Source organism: Musca vetustissima, unplaced genomic scaffold (genome assembly GCF_032173495.1).
Source record: "Musca vetustissima isolate MV318-11 ecotype Yass unplaced genomic scaffold, APGP_CSIRO_Mvet_v1 utg18190, whole genome shotgun sequence".
Classification (NCBI taxonomy): Eukaryota; Metazoa; Arthropoda; class Insecta; order Diptera; family Muscidae; genus Musca; species Musca vetustissima.
Genome location: NW_026882521.1, coordinates 94,623 through 109,586, shown reverse-complemented (window position 1 = coordinate 109,586; position 14,964 = coordinate 94,623). Strand labels below are relative to the sequence as shown.

The 14,964-nt window shown below is 35.1% G+C and overlaps 1 protein-coding gene across 1 annotated transcript in view; it reads right to left on the bottom strand.

Moving 5' to 3' along the window:
• LOC133328985 (CCR4-NOT transcription complex subunit 6-like) overlaps positions 1 to 11,873 on the bottom strand; it is a 145,022-nt gene extending 133,149 nt beyond the window's left edge. The window contains exons 1-4 of the mRNA XM_061537489.1: positions 11,749 to 11,873; positions 7,173 to 7,301; positions 6,919 to 7,105; positions 4,263 to 4,438 (exon numbers count right to left, since the gene is read on the bottom strand). Coding sequence (XP_061393473.1) covers positions 4,263 to 4,438; positions 6,919 to 7,105; positions 7,173 to 7,301; positions 11,749 to 11,755 — 499 coding nt within the window. The 5' untranslated portion in view covers positions 11,756 to 11,873. The remainder of the gene's footprint in view (positions 1 to 4,262; positions 4,439 to 6,918; positions 7,106 to 7,172; positions 7,302 to 11,748) is intronic.
• Between the last annotated feature and the right edge of the window lie 3,091 nt (positions 11,874 to 14,964).

The following is a 14,964-nucleotide window of genomic DNA, read 5'->3' as shown; positions in this document are numbered from 1 at the left end:
AAAAACAATTTCATTTTCATTTCACTTTACACGAGAAAATTGCAGTTAATTGAGGCGACATCAATTTAATCGATTTAAGTTTTACAACTCCACCGCGCAATAGTAATAGCAGCGACAGCGCAGCGACAGTCAATCAACCAGTCAGCCAGCCATGCAGCTATACAGCTAGGCCGGCAGTCAAGCCAAGCAAACGATGTAAATTACAATGGGTTGAATTTGCACTTGAAGGCACCAGCCTCTCACTCATCAACCACAAACGAACTGATGGTGAACCAGCGAAAACAATAAAACTTCTTCAAATTACAAAACGGACAGAATTAGAGAGGGGACTGTCAAAAATCGGTGACGTATTTAACATACAACGTTTGAGACAAACAGAAGGATACTAGAAAAGAGTTCAATAATTGAAGGAAGTCTTCTATAAAGACAAGATGGGGTAGAGAGTCTTCTATATACGAATTGGACGAAGTCTTATATAGATGAATGGAAAAAATGCAGAAGGAGTCTTCTATAGATGAGCCCATCCTTAAACGAACTAAAGAATGGAGTCTTTTATGGACGAGCTGAAGGGTGAAGACAAGGTGATGGAAGTATTCTATAGGCGAGATGTATGGTATCTTCTATAGACGAGCTGCAGTTAGTCATCCAGCTGACGGTGGTCTCTTCAAAAGTCAGTTGAAGAAGGTAGTCTTCTATATAAGAGCTAAAGAACGAGGTCTTCTATAGAAATATAAGAGTGTCTTCTATAGAAAAGCTAAAGAGGGTCTTTTATGTAAGAGCTGAAGAGGGGAGACTTCTATAAAAGAGTTGATGAAAGGGGTCTTCTTCTATAGAAGAGCTGAAGAAATGAGTCTTCTATAGACGAGCTGAATAAGGAGTCTTCAATAGAAGAGCTGAAAAAGGGAGTCTTCTATAGAAGAGCTGATGAAGGGAGTCTTCTATAGAAGAGCTAAAGAAGCGAGTCTTCCATAGAAAGAAGAGCTGAAAAAGCCTTCTTCTACAGAAGAGCTGAAGAGCTGATATAAGAGCTTCTATAAAAGAGTTGATGAAGGGAGTCTTCTATAGAATAGATGAAGAAGGGAGTCTTCTATAGGCGAGCTGAACAAGGAAGTATTCTGTAGAAGAGCTGAAAAATGGGTATTTAATAGATGAGCTGAATAAAGCAGTCTTCTACAGAAGAGCTGAAGAAGGAAGTCTTTTATAGAAGAGCTGAAGAAGGGAGCATTTAATAGATGAGCTGAAGAAGAGAGTATTCTATAGAATAGCTGAAGAATCTAATATAAAAGAGCTGAAGAAGGGAGTCTTCTGTAGACGAGCTGAGGAAGGTAGTCGTTAAAAGAAGTGCTGTTGGGAGTCTTCAATAGCCGAGCTGACGAGGGGTGTATTTAATAGTCGAAATGAAGGAGTAGTATTTCATAGTCAAGCGATCTTACCAGTTTAAGTAAATCTTTCTTTGAATTGAGTCTTCCTTTGACGATCTGAAGTAGTTTTCCATAGATGAGATGAAGGAAGGCAGGGTGCATCTATAGTCAAGCGGAGGTGGGTCATTTTAGATTAACTGACAAGCTAAGGGAAGTCCGCATGAAGTAGCATAGGGGCTTTTTATGCACTAGCTGCAGAGAGTCTTCAATATACGAACTGAGGTGATGTGTCACCTATAAATTAGATATATTATTTTATAAATGCCATGAAGCAAGAGAAGCTGAATCAAAAAAAAAACGTTTATATACGCGGGAACTGGAGACCAGCGAGTCTTTACAGACACGCTGGAAAATAGAGAATATTCTATAAACTGAAGGGAAAGAACCTATATGGAGTTGAAGGTCTACTGTAGAAGAGCTAAAAGACAGGGTAGTCTCTTCTATGTTCGGCTCAATGGAGTCTTCCACAGACGAGCTGAAGTTCAAGGAGTTTATATTAAATGTATACAGGATCGAGTGTATTCTATGCTCGCTTATAGAAGCAGCGAGTATTCATATGAGATCAGAAGGCCAGGGAGACGTCCATAGGCATGTTGAAGCATAGGCGATATTTTGAATAGGTGAAGTTCGAGAAGTCTTTATTGTATATAGGACCAGCAAGTCATAGAAGTTGAAGTTTAAAATGTTTTTTAGAAGAGTTAAAGAGAAGAGCCTTCTGTAGGTGGGTCAATGGGCAACAGTCTTCTATAGACGAGAAATAGACGAGGATGCTCAGGCTGAAGAACAGCATGGGCGTCTTCTGGAGACCATCCGAAGGGACATTGTGGGTATCTCCAGAAGGCAGACGAGCAGATTGCCAGGGACGAGCAGTTTTCTTCAAACATTGATCTCCTATCGATTGACTGAAGAAGGTGTCTTCGCAAAGAATTCATGCTGCTCGACTTTAGAGCAGAATCTAGGTTATCAGGAAAAATAAGACAATTGTTTTTTTAGTTGCACTGAAAGTCTTTTCTTTTTGGGCGAATATCTAAGGGTCTTCCAGAGAGACGACCTTCTGGTCTGCCGAGGAGAAACCCGTCTGGTCTTTAATGAAGAAACCTTCTGGAGTCTAATAAGGAAAAGGCGGCCTTCAGCTATGAGATCGTCGGAACACCTTGTGAATATACCTTGTTATTTTTATTTTTGTAGAATAATACCTCGACTTCCTGTCTTCCACAGAAACCCCTTCTGTTTATTCCTTCTGTTTTATAAGAAATCTTTTTATTGGCTTCCAAAAAGAAATCTTCCTTTTGTACACAAACACGAGCTTCTACCGTTCTAGAAAAAATACATCCAGTTTTATAAGAAAACTCTATGGCCTGCTAAAGAGACGGTCGCTTATGAAATCTTCAGATCTTGTATAAGAGGAAGATCTTTTTTTCTGTAAGAATACCTCAATATCCTGCTTTCTATGGAAAGACTTTACAGCTTATACAAGGCGATCCAACAGATCATCTTCATAACTAAATTCTGATCAGATATCTTCTATGCAAATAATTTGGAACATCGTTGAGGTGACCTGTGTTATCAGGAGATTATCTTCGTCGAAGACGACTACGATATAATACTTGTTCAGAAAATAATTATAGTAATTCAGTGTGAAAACCTTTTGATTTTAAGGGAACCAGGAAGATTTTTTTCCGTTTTGTGGGGAAATTTTGAATAAAGAACCAAATCGATGATTTCCTTTAGTAACAAATAAAGAATAAATCTGGCTATTCTATAAGAAATCCATGTAGTATGTTATGACTACTTCGACTTCGTATGTTCCATAGAAACTCCTTTCTATAAGCCACAATTATTTCAAAAGAAAAATTTCTTCTTCGAGGTCTTCGGTAAAAAAATATTCCTTCTTCTACAAAAAAAAAAAATCCCGACCAAATTTACCGTCACAGCCATGAAAAAGCTCCTTCCTTCCGTTTTTCCAAATCAACAAAACACAATGATGGCTAGCGGCCTGGCCTCATCATTTGTTGTTCACTATAGTTTGGAAAATTGTTGTTTAAATGCCATCACCAACCACACAATCAACATCGCCGACGTCGTCATCATTGTTTGGAGAAATGTTGTTGATGTTGTTGTTATTTTTTTATGATAGCTAGCGAGAGTTTGTAAAATAATGATTTACGAGATTATCAAAATTGTTTGCCGTTTTTTTTTTATTTCTTATTTTTTTTTTGCGGGAGGTGGTGATAGAGAGGTATATTGGTTGGTAGTTTCGTTAGTTTGTTGGATGGTTGGGTTTTCGCATCATAGCATCAGTTAGTTGGCTATCTATTGTCACTCTGTGGTGGTAGTTGTTTTGTTGTTGTTGATTATCAATTATTTGATCTCTTCATGTTGTTATTTATGGTGGCGGTAATTTTATTAAATGTATCCCATAGATTTCATATCAAAATCAAGCGAAAGCGAAATTTATCACACAATCGAGTTGTAGAAACATCAACAACATCCGACGTTCGGCAATGTTGTTGATGACTTGACGCGTGCATATATTGACTTTAAAATGTATTTTTGATGGTTTAACACACATTTTGAAACCATTCATTACAAATATTTAGAATCTTTTTTTTTTAAATTAAAATTAGTATTTTAGTTCATTCACAAGTCTATTAGAACAGAAATGATTATTTATATTAACACATTTTTGGCATCATAAGGATCAAGACCCTTCTATATTCAAATAATTTATCTCAGCAATAATTAGTCTTTATATTGTTCGCAGTATGTTCACTTTTGTTTAAATCAATTATAAATTAATATTTAATAAAATAAAATTAGAATTAAAAACGTTGTACTCACTTGACAAATTATCCAGCATATATGTTAATAATTTCTGTGTACCGTTCGGTTCATTGTATATGGAGAGAAATTCCTTCTGTAATGGATTGCCCATTAAACCCAAAACATGCAAATGAAATAATTTGCCAATTTCATATGGCAATACGCGGAGAAAATTGTTATTCAATAAAAGTTCTCTGAAAAAAAGAAGAACAAAAGAACATAATTAATAAATACTAACATATACCCGCTACTTCGTTAGCGAATGTGGGATGTATTTAAACCCCTATATCGAGCATTATTAAAATTTTAGAACCATTTAGTACATATATTCTCCTTAGTACGTCTATATCTCAAACCTACACACCCATTCCGACCGCAAAAGATATCTACATCTATACTAAATTTGGTGTCATTTTTACCCTTTGTACACTTTCGTGATCGGTTCAGATTTAGATATAGCTCCCATATATATATTCGTTCGATTTAAGGTAAATAATGCAACAAAGTTCTTATAGAATATACCCCAAAGTGAAGGGTTTCATATAGTCGGCCCAGCCTGATTTTACTACCTTCCTTACTGGTTATCATATAGCATATGCATGTTACTTCGTTAGCGAATGTGGGAATAATTTAAACATGTATTAACATATGTTATTTTCGCAAAGTACCGCATATGTCAGAAAAACAAATAAATCTGCACATTAATATCGACCATAAATTGAATTTAAGTACCATTTAGTACCAAATTTCATGATTCGAGCTCTAAAGGTTCACCTAAATCCAAATTTTACAAAATTTTGTTCCATTTAGCACACATTATTTCCATAAGTACCCTCCTCAACCATCCAACAAAACTTCCTGTATACCCCGATCCTGCACCCTCACAATGATTCCAAATTCAAATTTCAGGATTTCAAATCTATTGGTTCACCCAAAATTCAAATTGTACTAAATATAGTACACAGTAGTACGAATTTCCAAAACTTTATACTTAACCCAAACTACACCCCCACAGTGATCCTTAATCCAAGTTTCAGGATTCCAACACTATCGGTTCGCCCACAATTCAAATTGTACCAAATTTAGTACACATTGGTACATATCTCAATTTTACACCTCAACAGTGATCCTGACTCCAAATTTCATGATTCTAGCTCTATGGGTCACCTAAAATTGCAATTGTACCCAATTTAGTACCATTTAGTACTCATAAGTATTAATTTCTTAAACTGAATCCTGGGGTCAGGATTCACACCCTTACAGTGATCCTGACTTCAAATTTAATTGTACCAAATTAAGTACACTTAGTACAAATTTCGAAAACTTCTTACATACTCCAACCCTGCACCCCACAGTGATCCCAAATCCAAGTTTCAGGATTCCAACACCATCGGTTCACTCACAATTCAAATTGTATCAAATTTAGTACACATTGGTACAAATTTCTAAAACTTCCTACATATCTCAATCTTACACCCCAACAATGATCCTGACTCCAAATTTCATGATTCTAGCTCTATGGGTCACCTAAAATTCAAATTGTACCAAATTTAGTACCATTTAGTACCCATAAGTAATAATGTCTTAAACTGAGTCCTGACCCCAATCTTACACGCCTACAATGATCCTGACTCCAAAATTCATTGTTCGCGCTCTATCGGTTCACCCAAATCCAAATTGTACCAATTATAGTACGATTTAGTACTTTTCGTACACATAAGTAAAAAATTTACTAAAGTACATACATATCCCAATCCTACACTCCGACAGTAATGTTAATTTCAAATTTCAGGATTCCAGCTCGATTTGTAACTCCAAAATAAATGTGTACCAAATATAGTACCATTAGTACTCTTCGTACACATGAGTAAACGCTTTCAAAACCATCTCCTGAAATAGACTCTACATCTCAACCATAATTCGAATTCCAAATTTTAAGTTTTTAGCTCTATCTATAAATTTTAGTAATTTTCGGATATTTATAGTTCGAATTTCCAAAAACCCCTTGGTACATCTATCCTACACTACACATCGGCGACCACCAATCCAAATTTCAGAGTTCTAGCTCTACCAAATACAAATGGTATCACATTTAGTACTTTTTGTACCGTTCTAGTACGAATTTCCAAAAAAACCCAGCCTTTTCTGTCAAAAAATATTTCTTTTAAAAATCCAAAAAAATCTTTAAAAAATCCACGGCTTGATTACGTTCTGAAAAAATATTCTTTTAAAAATCCACGCCTTGATTACGCCTTGAAAAAATATTCTTTTAAAAATCCACGCCTTGATTACGCCTTGAAAAAATATTCTTTTAAAAATCCACGCCTTGATTACGCCTTGAAAAAATATTCTTTTAAAAATCCACGCCTTGATTAGGCCTTGAAAAATATTCTTTTAAAAATCCACGCCTTGGTTAGGCCTTGAAAAAATGTTGTTTTAAAAATCCACGCCTTGGTTAGGCCTTGAAAAAATGTTGTTTTAAAAATCCACGCCTTGATTAGGACTTGAAAAAATATTCTTTTAAAAATCCACGCCTTGATTAGGACTTGAAAAAATATTCTTTTAAAAATCCACGCCTTGATTAGGACTTGAAAAAATATTCTTTTAAAAATCCACGCCTTGATTAGGGTGATTGGGTTAGGCCTTGAAAAAATTCTTTAAGAAATCCACTCACCTCAACTGTATTAATTCGCCCAATTCAGCTGGTAAGCTACGCAATTTATTACTCGATACGTCCAATGTGCGTAAATTTACCAATAGGCCAATATCGGCGGGCAATCGCAATAAATGATTATCATTTAAATATAATGCGGTTAAGTGTTCAAATTCCCACAGAGAAGGACTGATGTTACGGACGCAACCTGGAAAGGTAAAAAATTGAAAAAATTAATAATACAACTAAAAAAATAGAAATATTTCAATACCAACCTGTAATTTCAATGCCTGTCCAATTGGATTTTTTGCCAGCAGCCACATCTTCAGGTGACATAAAGATCTGTTGTCTACGATTTGCACTTTCATATTTGTCCTTGTTACGAGACATTTTATATAGGTTGCCTAGAGGTTAAAACAAAATTTATTGTTAGTATCATTGCAAAGTAATCATAAATTATAAATACAGAAATAATATATAGATGATAGAAATGTTGTGCTACACAATGAAATGCAAAGCGTTCTGCAGCAGCAGAGAGCGTGACGGAAATGTATATTCGAAATTGTACATTTAACATATTTAAATCATATTATTATTATTGTTTATTAGCCACACATTTGTTATGCTCTTGATAATGCTGAACTTAGTTAGGCATACACAAAAAATTAGGAGAATTTATTTGGTAGTTAGCATAAGGAAAAGTTTCACTGTGCAAGGCATTCATTAACTGCATATTTTTTATTTTTACACAAAGATTTATGATTTTTGCGGTGTTTCAATGATTACATGGATGTGCAACAACAGCAGCAGCAGCAGCTTAGTTTTATGTAATTTGTGTGATATAAAGAATGCAAGGTAGTAAATATTTTACATTGGGTCAGGTCAGGGGCTATTATTTTGTGTTAATCGTATGGAAGAATATTATCGGCGATGAAGAACTATTCTAAAATGTTTGCGCTATTATTCTCAGGATTTTTTGCACATCCATCACAAATTTTGTGCCCAAAATATATACATTTTATATATCGAGCCATATTCGCCAAAAAACGTACCCTCAATTTGAAATTTTACAGAAGGTTTTGTTTTAATAAATTCAGATTTAATAAAGCTATTATTTTGAAATATAGAACTATAGTTTAGTTACCAACTAGTTTTGTTTTAAACTATAATCCTAAATTTCAAAATAATAGATTTATTAAGTCTGAATTTATTAAAACAAAACCTTCTCCTGTAAAATTTCAAATTGAGGGTTACGTTTTTTTGGCGAATATGGCTCGATATTGTTGAAAATGATGAGTGGTACTGCAGTCGAAATTGAATATTTAAATATTTTAGGTTTTCGAATTACCAGAACACGAATTTAAGAGAATTTTTAATATGATTTACAAAACATAAAACGCATCCAATATCGAATGTCCTACTAGGTTTGGGAATTATATTAAAATTAGTTGGAAATATTTAAAGCATCCATAACACGGTACGTTAAACTATTGCCGCTAATATTGGATATTGCGGCTAGGTCTATTCAAATATTTAAAAACGGTCGGGACCGTTATATATTTTATTAAACATAATCGTGAGACTATGCTAAACAATGTACATGGGAATGCCTTTAATCCCTCAATAACCCGATCTGGAAAGTTTCTGTAATGTGGATTAGGAAATTGAAGTCACTTCAGCCGGAAAACCCGAAACGTCTATAATGAGATACTAGCGGAAAATGTCGGAAAATGCAGTTATAACTTTTAAAAATATAAAATCGGTTGGCTACTTTATATTTGGGCTATGTGAAAATATGCACCTATGCTAACAAATTACAGCCACAAAAATGGTGCAAAGTGATAGTCGAAATACCTAAAGCGAAGCGAGTTTAGCCCTGGAGTATTCGAATGTTTAGCCACCATAATATTTTTCGGCTAAAAAATAGGTAGGGTGACCTCGTTACTGAAATCTGGAAATGATGCAAACAAATATGTACATTACAGTGGACCAAATCAGACAATCAAATGTAAAATTTTTGGTGAGGTACCAGAAGGAGTATAGCGACAGGTCCCATCTTCGTACATAATCTAAGTACGGTAAAAATACTAAGTTGTACAAAGTTTTCATGAAACGGTTCGTTTCATTTGGGATGTACAAGATTTCAAAATGTGGACTCCTTTGTGGGAAAGGTATTAGAAGGCGTGGACCGCCTTCAACATTATACAGTCATAGTTAAAATATTAGGTCGTACAAAGTTCTGTTCAAATCTAATAGTCCGGACGCGTGATATTATTACGAGTAGACCGATGGGTCCCATTTTTGTGCATTATATAGATAAGTTAAATATATTACGAGGTGCAAAGTTTTAATGAAATTTGATATTCCGTTCACATGAGATGTCCATTTTTTTATACTCTTCTCCACACTGTGGTATATATTTGTGCATATGTTTGTAACAGACAAAAGAAAACGAGATAGACGCATGGTTCCTTTTGAGAATATGCATATAATCACTTTCTGAGTCGATTTATGCCGTCCGCCAACCGATTTAAGGTTGACGGATTTCTTTCGATTTGCACGAAATTTGGCATAGGATACTGAAATATGTCTGGAATGTCATGTGTTTAGTTTCGAGAAAATCGGTTTAGATATAGGTATAGCTCCCAATTATATATTTTCGTCCGATTTTAGGTAAATAGTGCACCAAAGTCCCCCTTCATATTCTCCTGGCATAGCGTACTGAATTAAATCTAGAACGATGTGTGTTAAATTTCTTGAAAATCAGTTCAGATTTAGATATAGCTCCCATATATATTTTCGTCCGATTTTAGGTGAATGGTGCACCAAACACCTAATGTTTGTCCTATTGACACGAAATTTTGCACCACTTTTTAAACTGAGAGTAGAATGAAGTTGTTGCGTTTTGTTGAAATTGTTGCCCGAATGAAATTAAATTTAGCGTAGCTTGCAGAAAGACATGAGTATGAAATTGTTAGGATAAATATGTACAATATACCCAAAGTGGTGAAGGGTATCATATAGTCGGCCCAGTCCGACTTTACTACTTTCCTTACTGGTTTTCGGTTAGAAAACCATACACAAATGCCGGGATCATGATTTTTTTTAATTCACTAATGGGTAAATAGTCAATCCTCCCAAAATGCTTATTGAGGGAACAGACTTCTAATTCACCGTCCAGACGCAGAAAGGAAGATCTAACGATCTAGAAAGGACTGTAGATCAACAGGTCTATCAAAAAGGATTGAATTGTATTCACACTGATGCAGTTGAGTCCATTACGATCTCCCGCTGAGGTCTGTTATACACATAATTTATTTTGAATATAAATATTGAGTTGTGAGAAGTTCGGATAAAACGGCATTCTAAAACAATAGGAGTTTTTTGGCCAGAAACCTTCCTAAATGCAAAATTTGGTCCACAACTGTGGCCTTTATCGTGTTTACAAATTATAATGGGCACACATGAATAGATCGCCTTAGCTACTCAAGATGTGGTATACTAAAAGGTGGGTCTAGGCCTAACATTTCGCGGCGTTACAAACTCTCGCGGTCACACAACGCTATAATAGCCTCACATCAGAGTTGGGTAGGGTATAAATTGACTGAGGACTGGACAATGGTGTGCGAATCGGAGTCTTTGAGTAAATTTAGGATGAAGTCGGAAAGATAACTATCTTTTGGATATAAATATCCAGCTGTCGTCTTCGAAGTCTACTATATAATTCTGGCTTAAAATTTTCGATATGTAATACCGGAAAAACTTGTAGAAATAAACTTTATATTTTAGTTTGAACGCTTTTTGTCGGAATATATATTTTATAATTAGCACATCAATTTGAAGGTTAAGTAAATATTTCCTACTTATTAAAATTTATGAGATTTTATTTAAGGTACATTAGTAAGGTATATATTCCTCCAATTCGAGTACGAAAAATCCATGTTTTTGACCTGGGAGGTCCTTATGGGTCTCTAATATGTTTCTACGTTCGGAAAAGCACCTTAATATACAAAAAAGTGTGTTTTATAGGATTAAAGAAAAGTCCTTATTTTTGATGGCGGGCATGATAACTCCTCACTGGAACATGGGAATCCGAAAATTCCAACGGTTTTAGAAAGGGTGCATGTCTGGCTCTCTCCAGAGGTTTTGAGTTATTGTGCCCGCTATTCGCAAAAACGCTGTAGAAAAATGCGTTTTAAGTTTCGGCTATATCTTCAAGAGTTCTTGAGATTTTCACTTGAAATTTCATAGGGACATTCTTGAATTAGTGTAGATTCGAATTAAATCAAAATACAAAATTAATTTTTTTGAAACCGAGAATGTTTAAGTAAGGGAAATAGTTTTTTATGAAAAAAAATCACATAAGTTCTAGTTCATCTTAAAACAATTTAAAAAATCCTTAGATTCCGCCTTGCTGTTTTACATTCAAATAATGGTAAAACATTAACATATCAGTCTCTTATTTATAAATAAATGGAATAATAAAGGTTTTCAACATTCGATGTCCTTTTCATCGCAAACCTTATTTTTGATGTCAGTTACACTTAAAATATTGTACCATCATCCGTCGTTTTGCATTTCACTGGCACAATACCTGCTATCATTAATTAAATGTAAGAACAAATTTTAAATATTACATTAAAAAATAATAAAATTATGAATATAGTAAAAAAATAATTTTCAAAAAAGCTTCTCTTAAATAGCATTTCAAAAAGAATTTTGGATTTCTTTTTCGAAAAATGAGATAAAAATGTAAAAAAAAAATAAATAATATTGCAATTAATTTACATAATTAATAAATACATTATTATAAAATTGTTTCTATATATGAAAATTGGAATAAATTATAACCTTTCATAATAACCGCCTGATGATAAGCGTCGCTGCAAAGAATATTAATAAAGTAATTGGTTGATTGATTAATATTTCTTGAATAATCGGGATACAACAAATATTTGTTTGTTCGTTTATTTGTTTGGTTGGTTGGTTGGTTGATTGGTGAGAGATAGTTGTGTAGAAATAGAATGTATTGCAGCTAGTCCTTGTTGTTTTGTTTGTTGTTGTTAAGTTGTTCTTTGGTTTCTTGTTTTTGTTGTTGTTCGGTTCGTCTGTTGTTTTATTTTTTATAAGCTTTGTTATTTGTCAAAAAATTGAAGCGCGTAAATAATGAAGTAAAACAGAAAAAATAGCTTGTAATAGATGATGATGATGAGATGATATGGATTATATATAGTGGTAGTAGTGATGATGATGTTGGATCGACGGATGCAAAATGATGTTTGTTATGATGAATCCTTTATTTTCTGTTGATTGTGTGTGTGTATTTTATGTTGTAACTAAAGAAAGTAAAACAAAAAAAGTAATTTGAAATAAAAAATGGAAAATATTTTTTGTGACATAAATAATGTTATTAATTTTATATTACTTTATTTAATAACGACATCTACTTAAGAGGCACTATCACAAATAAGAGTGAGAGAAGGAGAGAAGTAAAAAATGTATCTACAAGACAACAAAATTCAAAAATTTGTAAAAATATCTACTTATAATAATAGAGTAAGGAAATTAAAGTATGGAAATTAAAATGTGAAAAAAAATTCAACATTTATACTAAAAACGATAAATATAACTCTTTTAAATAATGTATTTTATGAAGACCCTAAAGAGAGGAGAGTACATCGCCTACTGTTCACGCAGCCTTTCATTATTTATAGAGAAATTTCACAAGGATCAAATATTCAGTTAGAAAACACATACACGTTCGTAAATAGATTGAGAGGTGCGGTCATTAACATAACTCTCACTAATATGGACGACTCTGGGGTTACGAACTGGAATATATGTGAAAAATGTTCCTCCTCGGGCCATAGAATGATATTTTTCCAAATTCCTACCTCCAGAGGAAAATAGAATCCTTATAGGAATCCTCAGAAGACAAACTGGTATAAATTCAACAATTGGTCTCAGAACAATTGAGGATGTTGAGAAAACTTTGAACAATGCCACGGGATATCGCAGTAGCTAATACTCTTGAGGTTTTTTTCCCAAGCTGAATACTACTACTACGAAGGCTGCTGTATACATTTCTAGCTTACGCTCCCTCAACGAGGAGACTCATAAAAAAACGAACGTAATGCCATAAAACATTGCATTAGCGAATAATGGAAAACTGACATGTATCATACTGCGAGATAGGGGCGCCCTTTGGTATTTTTTCTACCAAATTTACATTTAAACAGTCTTTTATTATTTATAGAGAAATTTCACAAGGATCAAATATTCAGTCAAAAAATATCTATGGCATGGACGCATAAATGTAAATATTATAGGGAGTGGCTATGGGTATATTTTGGGTATATCCTTCTGCAAGTTACAAATACTATGTTTAAACCCGGTGGTGAGCACGGATTGCAGTGAATGTTATGTAATTTTTGTTCTGGTCATCAACGGAATCTTCAAAATATTCACAAAATAAATATGAATGACCATAAAAAGATATTTTAAAACGAATTCGAAGACTTTCGGAAGATTTTAATTTAAAGCGTAATTTATCGAATATTTGATGTAAAGAGGGTACAACATGGCTGTGGAAGAACCACCCAAAAAAGAAAGATAGATCTTGACCATTGCAATTAGGTTCATTGTGCCAGAGTTCATTGTCTGGGTCGTCGAAGAACGCTTCAACGTTCCGAAAAAGATGACAGATGGGTGGTTTGATTGAGCTATCGATTGCTAGATCTGTAGATTGAGATCCACGTCTAGCTAATTCGTCTGCTTTTTCATTATCCGTGATGTTACAATGTCCTGGTACCCAACACATCCGATAGCTGTAAGTGAGTGTTTCCAAAACTGCTATACACTCGAGAACGACCTCAGATTTGATGTTGCACGTTTTGAAGGCTTTAAGAGCCTTCAAAAAAGAGACTATCCACAAAGATAGTCACCGGTTCTACGATCTTTGCATCCATTTCAGCTTGGAAAACACTACAGTTACTATCCATCTTTTAGGTAAGCTCAAGGCTTAGCCTTTCACAATAGACGCCAGCCCCCGTACCTTCCATCTTGAATCCGTCTGTAAAAAGCCAGACCGTGCTGCCTTAGTTCCGAGGTCACTTTGGAGATTTTTAGCCGAGCCGTCCGGTTCGGCAGGGGACCCGAACTTCCTTACGAATTTCATCTTGCCCTTAATGAGATGAACCTCTCTCTTCGAAAGCAAATTCACATCTCGGCACGTTTATAGTGCTTGGCATCGGATGCTTCTCGGGCAGTTTCGACCTTTGAATCTCTGTCCGTTGTTGGGGTCTCGATAGATTACCCATCGTCAGACATCGCTGTAGTCGCGGTCTGCTTTTGAAGCTTATTGTGGGTATTTGCCGACGCAGAACCTGTTGGAGTCAGACTTGAATTCGGTCGGCCAACAGGAACTACACTGTTTAGACTTGGCCGGAATCACCGTAGTGTCCAGCTCATCATCAGTTTGGCTAAGATTTAGTAGCAGTTCCTCCGGAAGTGTATCCACACTTTGCTCATCCGGTACAAGCCTGTTCAGCTGGTCAAAGAATTCTCTACTCTGTTCTTCTAGACTATCGCGAATAACACCCATGTAGGTCGTCCCCTCCCAGAATTACAGTTCTGTCAGTCGTAGACGGATTTGCGTCAGTCTTGACTAGCTCGTTTTCCATTTGAATTGTCGGGCCCTCATCTTTATTTGGGGGTAAAAATGATGCGGTTGTAGCAGGTACAGCTGCAAATGCCAAGGCATTCACACCTAGAACAGCCGGACCACAATCGCTTGATCTCGACGACACGTGGTTTGTGGTCTCACCAACGATTGCAGCTGGTACAGGGTTATTAACTCCCTGCACCGTAATTTTATATGTCCTATTATTTTTCTCCATCTTAGTTGATTATGTTAAGGGCACTACCCCTATCCATTTTGGTCCACGGAGGATCCAAAGATCCCCAAGGTTTCCACGAAGTGCAGAGAAAAGATTCGGCCGTAAACAAAATCGTAACAAAACGTAAACAAAACGGATATATCAAAATGTGAGCCAACATTGATTATTT